This window comes from Pteropus vampyrus, unplaced genomic scaffold, assembly GCF_000151845.1.
Source record: "Pteropus vampyrus isolate Shadow unplaced genomic scaffold, Pvam_2.0 Scaffold190, whole genome shotgun sequence".
NCBI classification, from domain to species: Eukaryota; Metazoa; Chordata; class Mammalia; order Chiroptera; family Pteropodidae; genus Pteropus; species Pteropus vampyrus.
The window spans coordinates 193,366-206,462 of record NW_011888971.1 but is presented as its reverse complement, the minus strand read 5'-3'; the positions used below and the strand labels follow the sequence as shown (position 1 = coordinate 206,462).

General features: G+C 47.9%; 1 protein-coding gene across 2 annotated transcripts; it reads left to right on the top strand.

Moving 5' to 3' along the window:
* The first annotated feature begins 50 nt into the window (after positions 1-50).
* On the top strand, positions 51-7,648 carry FASTKD3 (FAST kinase domains 3). Of its 2 annotated transcripts, none has more exons than XM_011371404.2 (6): positions 51-1,541; positions 2,170-2,255; positions 4,204-4,378; positions 5,461-5,530; positions 5,865-5,979; positions 6,920-7,648. In XM_011371404.2, the coding sequence occupies exons 1-6, from the start codon at positions 113-115 to the stop codon at positions 7,013-7,015; spliced, it is 1,971 nt and encodes a 656-aa protein (XP_011369706.1). In that variant the 5' UTR covers positions 51-112; the 3' UTR covers positions 7,016-7,648. The 2 variants fall into 2 exon arrangements, with proteins under 2 accessions (XP_011369706.1, XP_011369705.1); XM_011371403.2 differs by having other exon boundaries at positions 5,458-5,530.
* Positions 7,649-13,097: the final 5,449 nt, after the last annotated feature.

The window sequence follows — 13,097 nt, the reverse complement described above, 5'->3', positions numbered from 1 at the left end:
ACTCATCCTTGATATGCATTGATGTTGAATGAGTCATGTTCTCAATATGTTTGACCATGTTTTTTATTCCTTAATTTAGTTATAAATCAAGAGGAGTTGCAAATCGGATGGCATGGCTTTAATTACCTTGCGGAGGAACCTCTGTCATTTATCTGATTTTCGGATGCATGGAGCTCTGGCTGCTCTGAGAAGTCAACCTGTAAATCATGTTCACAAGGTAGCCAAGAAGCGTCTGTGTCCACGGTCCTGTCCACTACACCTTGGGCCTTTCAAGGTCAGGTTCCATCATGCCCGTCGTAAGGAGTTCCATTCAGAAAATGGAAATGACCTTCGTCCAGTTGGTGAGGCAATGTTCTCTGATCGGGACAGTTTTGAACAGAATCTTGAAAACATGGACGAACAGGTATTTTACAGGAGCCTGAGCAACTTCACCTCATCCGAAGAAGTGCTGAGTTTTCTAAGCACGCTGCAGACTTTGCCTGACGTTCTGGCAGCAGGAGCCTTACAACGGATTTGTGAAATGGAAAGAAAAGCAGAAGCTCACAGGCTCCCTAAGGAGATACTAGAGAATCGTGTCTTTCAAGCTCTATGCATTCAGTTTGAACAGGAACCCTCGAATCTGTCAAACACTGGTTTGGTGACTGCTTTGCAAGCCCTGACTCTGCTGTATGTGGATCCCCAGAGTAGCTTGTTACTGAACCTGGTGGCAGAATGCCAGCGTCGTCTCCAAAGGGGTGGCCTGGATGTCCACAGTCTTTGCGTCCTTGGAGAAACTCTGATTAAACTACAGGGTCCAGAGAGCACGACATTAGACCTGATTATATATCAACTGCAAGGTGAAAAATTGGAAAACTTTGCCCCCGAGGATATCGTGGCCCTTTATAGGGTACTGCAGGCGTGCGCTGAGAAAGCAGACCAACACCAGGCGTTTCTCAACAGGATAAACAACTTTTCTCTGTCACTAGTTCCCAACCTGAGTCCTAAATCGATAAGCCAAGTGCTCACTGCTCTTGTGGCTCTAGATCAAACGCAGGCACTTCCTCTGGTTCTAAAACTGGGTAAATACGCTGTGAGGCACATCCCTCATTTCACCAGTGAAGAGCTTGGGAGAGTCTTGGACGCTTTCATATACTTTGGGCACCATGACAGATTTTTTACAACAGCCTTGGAGCAGCGTGTCGCTTCACTGTGTCTCACTCTGGCCCCCGAGGCTGTCAGCAGGGTCATGGAGTACTGCAGCAGAAAACAGATTCTTTCCCAACCCATCCTCAACGCAGTGGCAGAAACTTTTGTTTGCCAAGCAGAAAAATTTTCGCCTCGTCAGGTTTCTGAGTTGATCGAACCATTTGGAAAACTCAATTATTTGCCACCAAATGCCTCTGCTTTATTTAGAAAGCTAGAAGATATGTTATTTGCTCGTTTTAATTCTTTTCCTCCGAAAACACTATTGAAACTTCTCCACTCGTGTTCACTTATCGAACGCCATCCAGTCAACTTTATGGCAAAAATATTCAGCCCTTATTTTCTTCAACAGCTGCAAGGTGAGTTGGTTATCACTTCTGAGAGTGGAAAAATTAACCCTTGAACTTGTGTTTTCAAGTCACACATGTACTTATGTTTCACCGTGCTTTTTCCTTCCGTCGTACCCTAAAGAAGACACCTGAAGTCGCAGATGCTGGTGTTCATGCAGAGTTAAAGAATGCTAGAACGTGCCTCGAGAGAGGAAACGGTTTGGGGCAGACAGACTCTGCTGCCCTAGCTGAGAAACCGTATACTTGGGGGACTGCCGGTGGCAACGGCAGCAGTCACAGTAATGTCAGAATCTCTGTGACAGAGCCACCATTCCTCATTTATTTACTTTTTATTTGAGAGGATGGTGTTCATCTTAATTCAACACCACCAAATATGTTGAAAATCTGGATCTTTGGATCTTAAAATCCCACTAATCCAACTGACATCTTTTGTCCCTCTTTCCATTCTGTAGTTAGGACCTCGAGTTCTCCAAGGTCAACGTGAGATCGCACCAATGGCGGGAAGAAGGCACCGTTAATTCTAACATGTTCTCTTCTGAGTGTCGTTTAAGAGTGCCTTGTACGTTCTGACTGTTCCGTTCTCATCACATATGTCAACATTTGAACTTAGCTATGACTGGGATGCTTTCTGTTTCAGGCGAGGAATCATGTTTGGACAGACTGAGCCTCGCACAACTGACCCAGCTCCTGCTGACCTCGCTCCTAGAGTGCCCTTTCTATAAGGTAAAAGCATGAGCTGTGTTGCTCTATTTCCCCGTGAGGGCAGTGCCCCCGCGGCCCCGACACCTCTTCAGCCCCTTCTGTTTTGATCTGTCTCAGTAACGTCCTTAGAAAGCAGATCTTCCATTCATTCAGAGTTTGTGGTCACCACATAGCCCTTCTCTGATAAACCGACTCCACTCCTGTGCCTTGTCCTTGGAGGACCCCCTTCCTGGCACGTGAGATTTCTTGGGAGGTTTTATCAAGTGCTGCGGGTACATGAGTCACAGTCCGCGGAGAGCCACGCTGAGGGCCTCAGCACTCCCGGAGCTGTCGGGCGTGACAGTGTGATGCTGGACTCCGCTCGCACCTGACAGTTCCGTGGAGCTGGAGTGTGCGTGTCCCAGCGAGCACGCCAGAGGCCGGCCTGGTTAGGACCAGAAGCGGGTCTCCAGAAGGGCTCGCCCACCCGGACCTCCGCACCTGCTGGCCCCCCGCACCTGCTTGGCCTGCATCTGAGGGTCGCTCATTTTGGAGTAAGGTATAGAGTTGGAAAAATAACCATAACCACGACCCTCTTAAACCGGCTTGAATAGTACCGAGCCCACAAATCAGAGTCACCGCCACACTCCCATCCCTGTGTCAGCCGCAGCGTTTACGCCAAATGCACGCGGACGCAAACGCCGTCCAGCTTCTCTCTCTCCGTGAAATGAGACAGGTGCGGTCACTCTTATGCTCAGGACATCATCAGTGTCCCTCAGAGCAACACCTGAAGATCGAACGCTTTCTTTTTTAAGAGCGGCATGACAGAGCGGGGTTTTGTCCCCCTTCCCTGCCGTGACAAACCTTAAAGCTTCTTCCTGCGTCTGTCTCTCTCGGCGGTGCTATAACAAACTTCCTTGCGTATCCTTCACCTCTGTGTTCTCAGTCTGGAGGCTGGATTCGTTCTCAGTAAATACTGACAGATTTTTTTTTCCCCAAGAGTTGTAGATTTCACATTTTCCCAGCAATGAATGTGGCTATGTCCCTTCCCTCCACGTCACTGCAGTGTGTTATTAGTCCCTTTAATTTCTGTCATTCAACTCAATGAAAAAGTATCATGTCACATGTTTACAGTATATTTTAATGAGTAATAATGAAGTTGAGCGTATTTTCAAATGCTTATTGTTCATTGACATCCGCTGTGAATTGTCTTTGTGTCCCCTAACTTATTCCTGTTACGTTCTTTTTCCTTTTTTCTATAAACTATTGTAAAACAGATATTAACTATTAAGTACATTGCACATATTTCTTTCTGGCTTGTAGTTTTTAGGGATTTTTTTGGCTTAATTTAATATTTATGATGCCTTTTTGCTATACAGAGATGTTTAAGTTTTCTGTAGTCAGACCTACTTGTCTGCTATGTCTTCCAGGTTTCCTAGCTTGCTTAAGACTATTTTGGCACTCTTTAATAAGATATTTTACTAAATTTTAAAAAATACTATTTTTCTTAATATACTTAGATCTTCAATCCACCTGGGGTGATTATACTCTGTGATGGTAGACCTCTGAGTTCTCTTCCAGGTGGATAACCAGTTGCCAGTGCTGTTTCTTACACAGCTGTTCTTTTCTTAGTAAATCGAAATGTCACCTTCGTCACATTTTCCACCATTCAAACTTAGCAGAGTGTCCTTCAGGCCCTCAAAGCAATTCCGGGAGTTCCAACGATGTTTTTTTCTTCTTTCCTTTCTTTCCCTCCCTCCGTCTCCCTTTTCTCACGGTGACCATCGACTACTTCTAAGAAACATTTAAAAGATATTCTGAATTATTGCACTCGAACTATAGCAAGAATATTTCGCATTGTCATTTCGAGACGGGCATTTGTCCTGCGTCCTGGGACTGTGCCATGCCTGTAAAGGGGTTTTGATCAGACCTTAATTCTCAGGGGGCCTCCATTTCATTTTGTTCCCATGTTTGTACATATGATTTTTAGGGTCCAAAACTTCATCCTAAATATCAAGTGAAATCGTTTCTGACTCCGTGCTGCTCCCTGGAGACGCCGGTGGATTTCCAGCTTTATAAGTCTGTGATGGTCGGACTGATGGACCTTCTAGGGGCCAGGCTGTATTTTGCTTCAAAAGTGTTAACGCCCTATTGTTACACAATAGGTGAGTCGTGGGCAGCTCTGTCGTTTGCCAGACCTGAGCGTGGGCTGTCACTGGGAATATGTGGGACTTGGTGGCCACCGAGGGTCTGAAAATGCATGACGGACCGGGTGCTTCCTTGGGGCATAGCAGGGCTGCGGGGTCCTGTCTGTTTGGGGTCCCCGTGTTACCCACGTAGCAGCGGAATGTCTTTGGGCCGATTTTAACCGTTTTCTGCTCACTTCTCATCTGTCAGATGAGAGACTCACATGAGGACGAAGTGATGTGGGGACACCTGGAGCACAGTGAGTGCTGTCACTGTCAGCTGCTGCCACACTCGAGGCCGCTGCTATCCATTAGAGCAGCCGCCAGGACATGCGGCGACTTACATTTAAATTAATGAAAATTTTAAAGATTCAAAGTTCAGTTCCTGCTTGCACTAGCCACCCTCCAGATGCTCAGTAGCCACAAGTGGCTTGTGGCTGCCGTGTGGGACAGCACAGGTGGCAGAGTTTCCATTGTCGCAGAAATTCTGCTGGACAGCGCTTACTGGAGAGGCCAAGACCTTCTGCCCTTAGTTGTAAAAAAAGGATGAATATAAAATCAACTCGAAGAAGACCGTGCTTCATGGGCTTCGGGTGGTCACCTCTCCCTCCCCACCTCTAGTCCTCCACTTACAGAAGGCGAGGACAGGGGCGCCTGCCCGTGCCCGGGACCACGTGTCGGGGTGCAAGGCCCTTCCGTACCCGGGACGCTCTGGGGGCACCGGTGACGAAGGGGTCCAGGTGCGCAGGTGTCTGACTTAAACTTAGGGGGCTTTCTTCGCTGTCTGGATCGAAGGGTTCGGTTGTGTGCAGCGTTCTTGTCAAAGCCCAGTAAGCTGAGAGACACCCCCCGTTTGGTGTGGTCGAGCCTCCTCACTTTGGGGCGACTTGGTTGACCGTGGATGTGGTTAAGTCAAAATTCTCACCATTGTCCGGTGTGGTCATTACTTTGCAGCCTTCAGCCAGTTGGTTAGTGCAGTGTGGAGGAATTCAGAACGAGGACAGGAAGGTGGTGTTTGAGAGGATGTCACACGAGGGACTTTTCCTTTCTTCTCTCAGCAGATGTTGAAATTAAATTAGATGAAGAAGGATTTGTATTGCCACTTACAGCTGACGAAGATGTCCACAGGAGGTAAGGCCCCTGTCGCCGTTTGTGTTGCAGGACGTGTGACGGGTAATACCCAATGACCGTTTTCTTAGGAACGTGAGAACAATAGTCCTGATTCTGGAAATTAAAACAGTACTTGGCAGCATACCAGTTTTGGAGATTCCTTGTAACATTTTATGAACCTCAGTATTAATAAAATTCAGGGCTGTTTCAACAGATTAAAGGATAACACATTCGTGACTCATTCGAAAATAGTATTGGCAGCTAGGAATAAGCAAATCCCAAAGAGACTCTGGCAACTAAAAACATATAAGTACTTTGGATTGTTTTAGAAGTTAAGTTTCTCCCTTGTTTTCAGGATAGCACTGTGTATTGACGGTCCGAAAAGATTTTGTTTGAACAGCAGACACTTGCTGGGGAAGGAAGCGACCAAACAGAGACACCTGCGCCTGCTTGGCTATCAGGTGGTTCAGGTATGCCTTCCTCCTCCTTTTCCCCCAGAGCAGTAGTTCACATTTGCTTTCTCCAGGGTACTAAGTGGTCTGCCAGCCAACAGGACCAAGACTGTACATGCCCACTTTGTTAATCAAGCTCAAATCTCTTGATTTATATTTTGAAACACAGAATTTTCAAACTTTCAGTGTCCCTATATTCTCTGTAGGCTATGCTTAACTCTGCTTTTGGATTACTAAGTTATTGGAATATCTGGCTTAATTTCTCTGATTTAATAAAAATGGACACGAAAGCTCATACCAACACCAAATGTTTAAGGCCTTTTTTGTGTTTACGTCACAAATCACCTAAGGCGGCCTTGTGTGAGGAGCCACAGTGGAGGGACATGGAGTGTCCCCAGCTCTAGGCGATCCAGCAGTCTGTCTCTGCCGCCCTGTCTGGGTGCTTCTTCCTCTCCACCTTGTACCCCCAGATTGATTTTCCTAAAACGAGCCATGCCAGCGTTTGCTCAGGACCCTCACTGTCTGACCCCTGCGGGACAGAGTTAGCTGCTCAGCACTCCGGGCCCTTGCTCGGGGCTCTGTGGTCACTCCCCTTCCCTGAGAGCCCTCTGTTCCCTCTTGCCTCCCCCCTCCCCCGCTGCCCGCCCCCCCACAGCCATACTGGTCACCACTGGAGTGTCTCCCTCTGGTCCTTCATCAGCTCCCAGCTCACGTTCCCTTTCGCCCTGATCTGCCGGTACCAAAGCCCCATGTGCCCTGCCCACTCTGCTCCGTGCTGGCTGAGCCCCCACTGTGCAGGGCGCTGGGGCTACAGGGTGACTAAGTCCGCGTCATCTTGGCCCCCCAGGAGCTTACAGTCTGCCTTGGGGAGGGCGCAAGAGACAAATAAGTAACCAAAACCAAGGGAATTTCAGATTCTGAAGATTTACGATGGATTTTATTTTCCTCCCTTTTATAGATCCCCTATTATGAGATTGAGACGCTAACAAGACTTGAGTTGGTGGAATATTTACAAAGAAAACTCTTTTCTCAAAACGCTGGCGTTTGTTGGTAACAAGAAGCACTACTGGCTTCAGAACTCATATCATGAAGGAACTTGGTTTTCCTGGGACTCGGTATAAGGAAAAACAGAATCGGCGACTCAGCCGTGTGTTTGCAGACGGCAGTGGTCTGGACAGCTCCTGGACGTCTCCGCACGCACGTACACAGCTGTCGCTGGTGAACGTAGTTGTACTTACTTACTACTAGTACCACAGATACTTTCATACAGTAAACAGAAATGATCACGTATCATCACGTATGTAATGAGCATTATTTTTAAATCTCTCGTCTTGAAATAGTTATCTAACTGACGATACGCTTTAGGGACCTTCGCTTCCTCTTCTAACAAACGGAAGGAAGACGTTTCACCTCCCACATCCTTTTGAATTTTCTTAGACAAAGTAATGTGAGGAGGACTGGTGAAAACCAGAGTCCTTTGGGTATAAACATTTATAATTACAGAATTGTGCAGAAATAACCCTTTCATTAATAAGAAAGTGTTTTGTCTTAGTACGGGAGCTTTTATCTTTTTTTAATGAAGATATAGGGACATGGAAAAGCTTAATTTAGGTAGGGTTTTTGGGCAGTGTTTGGTAGGAGAAGCTTCTGAGTTTTAAATCGAGTGGATTACATTGTCTTCAGCTCACTGCAGACGTGTCATTATTCCATCTGAGCCTGATGAACGTTCCCGGGAGGGAGGACAAGGAGGCAGCCAGCTTGTTCTGTGGCCCTGGGCAAGGAGACGGGCTGCTCTCTGTCCCTAACCATGCGGGGCCTGTGCCCAGCACTCGGGCGTCACGCCATGTGGGTGTCGGAGCCTTCTGACCGGGGTGCTGCCCCCCGTTTACAGACGAGTGGGCCAGCTCAGGGGAGGACTGCCCTACGCAGCCCTTCACACCTCACGAGTGGTGAATGAGATTTCAGTGAGAAGCAGGGGACCTCAGTGGCTAAGGCTCTAGCCTAGTTTGAGTTCCAGCTTTGCCACGTGCTAACCGCTTGACCATGGGCCTGTTTCCTCCGGGATAATTAATAGTAACAGGCTTGGGAGTAGTCTCCTGGGACTGCTGCAACCAAGTGCCACAGAGTGGGTGGCTTAAAACAACAGAAATGTCTGTTCTCACAGTTCTGGGGGCTGGACGTCCAAAATCAAGGTGTCGGCTGGGCCGTGCGCCCTGTGAAGCCTCTGCAGGGGGCCCCTTCCTGTCCTCTTGCAGCATCTGTGGCCCCAGGTGTGCCTTGCTTTGTGGCAGCATCACTCCAGCCTCGGCCTTTCACTTGGCCATCTTCCCTTTGGGTGTTTGTGTCTTCACAGCAGCCACATGGGATTAGAACTCCCTCCCCACCAACAACTTCATCTTACCATGATCAAGCTGCAAAGACCCTAGGTCCAAATAAGATCACTACAGGCACTGGGGGTCAGGACTTAAATGTCCCTTTTTTTTGGAGGGAGCGGCGGTGCATAATTCACTAGGTTGAAATGAGAATCGGAGTTAATAAACGTAAAACGTAGAAAACCGCCTAGTGGAGTAGGCACGCAGTGTGGGTTCGCCGGAGTTGGCTGCTCTGAATTTCCACCCCATCCTGCTCTGTACTTCACTTCACCTTTTTAGGTCTGTCTATCTTCAGAAGAGGAAATGGAGACGAGGGGGCGAGCTCTAAGGTCATTCTTTCAAGTTTACGCCTCTAATTGCAAAGAGGGAAAGAGACAATGGAAGCAAATGTTGATTGACTAGGAGGGGAGCTATGATTCTGCTGTGTCCCTGGGCCCAGGTGACCTTGCCGCTCCCTCCCCAGCCTCTAGGCCAGCCCTGGTGCCCGTGACTCAGCTCATGCTTGGGTATGAAACAACCCTGAGATGACAAGTAAACAGGTTACGGTTTAAAGAAGGGAGAGAGACTTAACTAAACAGCCACACGAAGAGGTAATGACAGCCAGTTATAAATGCCACGAAGGGGAAGCACAGCCTGACGCGTTTCCTCCACCTTTCCACCTGCCCTGCCTCCATCGTGATGGCTCCTGGTTGCTCTAACTAGAACCAGACACGGCTCCCTCTGCACTTCTGGCTACAGCCTCCATTGAGCCTTTGTGCCATGTGGCTCCCCAACCTGTGTCCTTCATTCACCAAACATTCCTTCGAGAGCATCCAAGAAATGCCAGAGGGAGCAGACAAGAGCCCTGCCAGGGGGCCGGGAGTCGGCGAAATAAACGAAGGAGCAGATGAAGACTGAGGGGTCGCATTCCCGAAGCATGAGCGAGACTCAGAACGCAGAAGTCCAGGCCTGCCTGGGAGTAAGGAAGGCTTCTTGTCCTGATTTAGGGAGGGAGGGAGGGAGGGAGGGAACAGGTCTAAGCTTGCTGGTTTCACCAGATGTAGTGAGTTTGACAAGCTCTGTCAAATTATAAAGCCAAGTCCTTACAAACTGATTTCTCAGGTCGCTGCATTTTAATATCTACCTATGTAAGCAAAGCAGTGTTATTGTGCTTTTTTAAAATTACATATCACCATATATTATATTAGTAATGTTTTTGAATAAGATGTAATATTTCTGCAGTTTTCAGAAGTAAAAACAAATTCAGAGAAAGAAAAATTGATGGAAAAAATTGCTTTAACCTTCAAACATTACCTCTTAGGCACAGTGACATTCTTCGGGTCTGCCACTAGGGGGCAGCAAAGGTTAGGACATTTTGGGGGGCTTTAGCAGTTAAAAAGGGATAATTCCAGGAGAGGTGGGGCGGGAGAGAGGGAGAGAGATGGTGTGTGTATATGTGTGCGTGTGTGCGTGTCGGGGAGCAAGAGCTGTGGAAGGGTGCAGTGACAGACACTTCTACCTGAACAAAACAGCACTTGGCCTCGCAGGCCTAGACAGCAGAGGGGTGCTGCTGTGCCGGATGAAGACGTGCCTTCCGAATCTCTGCACACCTGGGTGCATTTGGAGACCCGGTAAACATCTGTGAGATGGCGGGAGGAACAGGAAGGAGCAAAATTCTGCGTATTTGATAGATTTCTGGAAAAACAAAGTCAGTTCCCTCTCTAAAGCGACATCTGCTGGAAGACTGTGCAAATGCAGGGAGGGGGTGCTGGCCCCGTGGGGCTGAAGGAGGTGACTTCACCTCCAAAGGCTACGGTGTCCCCAAGACGGAAACATACCAGACCCACTAGGAGTCTAACCACGGAGAGTAGCACTGTGAATGAGGCACCCATGCCGTGTAAAATGCCAGCCAGCCTGGGACAGCAGGTGCTCAGGACACCTCATGGGCTGTTCTGTACACGCATTGTGTTACCTCCGCAGCTAAGCATCATGACCACGCGTGGTGAGGACGCCGGCTGGGAGTGCTCCAGCAGGGGGAGCACGACCCACTGGCCGGTGGCGACTCGGGGGGTACAACACGGACCTGTGGCAACCGCTTTTGTTAATTAGCATCAATGCTGAGGGACCTCGTTCTCGAATCCTCTCGGCAAGAACGGGACATCCCGTTGCCGGAGGGACCTGAGCCACATTGTCACACAGAGACGTAGCCTGTTTCCAACGCAACGCAGTGCTGCAGCTACGGGGGTTTCGGACACGCCATCCCACGCCACGCCATCCCACGCCACGCCATCCCACGCCACGCCATCCCACGCCACGCCACGCCATCCCACGCCACGCCGTCTGGCCTTGGAGAATCCCGGCCAGGCCCAACTCTGACGCTCTCACACACACCTGCTGCGCCCCGGGGCTGTCCCACCCAGTGTGCTCATTCACTCCAACCCGCCCTGTCCCCGCCTAGGCTTGGCTGTCCCTCGGTCCCCCAGCCTTTCTTGACACGACCACCGAAGAGGTTAACATTTTGCTGGTATTCTTTGCCCGTTGGGCTTCATTATAAGAAATTTTGCCTTAATATACATAATCCCATCTCAGAAAAACAACCGTCTCCCAACCCCTCCCACAGTCCCTGGCATACAGCACGCACTATTTGAGGCTTGAACTGACATTTTGGGTCCTGATGTTTGCAAGAAATGATATCTCTTGACAACGCTACTGTAACTTTGATTATGGAAAACTTTGAACACACATAGAGGAGAAACGGTCGTACAATGAATCCAAGCGATCTCTTTGGCATGAAAAATTGCTAACACTTTCCAATCACGCTCCATCTACCTTTTCTTTTTTATTGAAATGTTTGTAGAAACGTCTAAGCTATCATATGCTTTTCTCTTAAATACTTCAGTATGCATCCAAAACCGATACATTTTTTCCTTTTTAATAACTATTCTGCATTATTACAACTAACGAAATTAATCATTCCCTATGATCATTTACTATTTGGCCTATGTTCTAAGTTTCCTATACTGTCTAAAAAGTAATTTTTTAAGTGTTGGTTCATTTGGGTCAGGATCCAAACGAAGTGCACATTTTCCTTCTAGATGTCATATACCACCTAAGACCTAGTCTCCTCTGTCTATAAATGCACCCCCACTCCCAGGCTTCCTGTCTTTTGCTTACTGGAGAAATTAGATCAATCGCCCTATAAAATGTCACACATTGTCGATTTGGTGTTATCCAGCTTGTTCCATTGTCTGCTGCACTGCCTGTTACACTTTAAAAGATAGATCCAGACGTTTGCTTAGACTCGGCTTAAATTTTTTTGACAAGGGTGCTTCGGAGGTGCTATGTATTTGCTTCACATCATACTGTGTCCCATTGTCCCCTTAGAGGCATTAAGATTGATCGGTGGATTCTGTATCACCAGCCGAATCCATGAACTCTACAGTCCTCATCAACCTTTCAGTCGGTGATTTAGCATCTGCTGATCGTTGCTGAGATCCATTGTTCTAGGTGTTAAAAAGTGACTCCCTAATTCCGTCATCCCTTCTATTAGCTTGTATTTGTCTATAAAGAAATTTCTCCTTTCAACAATTTGTGTACCCTCAAAAAAGGCTTATGCAGGAGGAAACAAGACCATTGTTCCTGTCTTGCACTAATTTTTAGAATAAAGAGTTGGTGCGCTGGTCAGTTTTTCTTTTTTTTGTTTTAGGATATTTATGAACTCATGAAATTTTATATATTTGATGTGCTTGCATCCATTAGCTGTCTCTTTGATGCTGAAATGTCCCATTTTAGGCTAATGGGGCAGCCATCAGGCAGGTCCCTTTGTCCTTTTGGCCTCATTACATAAGTTTTTGAAAATTTCTCAGTGCTCCTTGCTAAAGCTGTCACTACTGGATAATTTTTTTCATTTTGGGCATCATAGAAAATCACGTTCATTTTTGTTCCAATATCAACCAGGTGAACAACACCAAAATTAAATAAATGTACATTTATGTTCTTGATTGATAAGTTTGATGCTTAAAGCGACTAACCACGGGGACTCCATCAACCGAATGAGCTATCTTACAGGAAAAACCTGATGACAAATAGGCTTTCTACATCAGCGGACGATATCCACGCCTCTTGGCCAGGGAGGAGGCGTAGAATACGGTACAGACTTGCCGCATTCCACCATGGGCTGCTGCCCCGGCCCACGTCTGGTGGGGGTGCTGTGGAGGGGCGTGGCTCTCCTGTTCCAGGAGCCAAGGCGGAGCCATTGTTCTCACAGTTCGACAGCACCGACCGGCAGCCGGCGTGGGCAGGTTACCTGGGCTTGCGGGGGCAGCACTCATAACCCGGAGTCACGATGCTCGTTACGGTTGCCGGATACACAGCCGGGCGGTTCTCCTTCTAGCTAGTGACAAATACCTGTGTTTACACATCCAGCCCTCCTACCCGCCCATCAGCTCAGTGAATTTTCAGCCAAGGGAATAGACCTATGGAACCAGCATTCCGACAGGGACACACAACGCTGTTCACAGAGGGTCGCTAGAGCTCACCTGGAGCAGCTGAGTGTTGCCGGATTTTGTATCACGCTGACTTAATTCATGGAAGCTTTACACCTGCCCTGGCCAAACCCACGTGTTGCCACCGAGCACCTGAAACAAGGCTAGCGCCACCCGTTGAAACGGTAAGTTTTGAACATACTGAGTTAAAGATATATGTTACAATTAATTTAACCTGTGTCTTTTTACCTTCTTAGTGTGATTATCGGAAAGTTTTCAATCACCCGTGTGGCTCTCACTC

Excerpts from the sequence above, each read along its gene's own strand:
- FASTKD3 (XM_011371403.2), top strand. The coding sequence starts at position 113 with ATGGCTTTAATTACCTTGCGGAGGAACCTCTGTCATTTATCTGATTTT. Across the intron at positions 4,379-5,457 it reads GCCCTATTGTTACACAATAG|CAGATGTTGAAATTAAATTA; the intron begins GTGAGTCGTGGG and ends TTCTTCTCTCAG. Across the intron at positions 5,531-5,864 it reads GACGAAGATGTCCACAGGAG|GATAGCACTGTGTATTGACG; the intron begins GTAAGGCCCCTG and ends CCTTGTTTTCAG.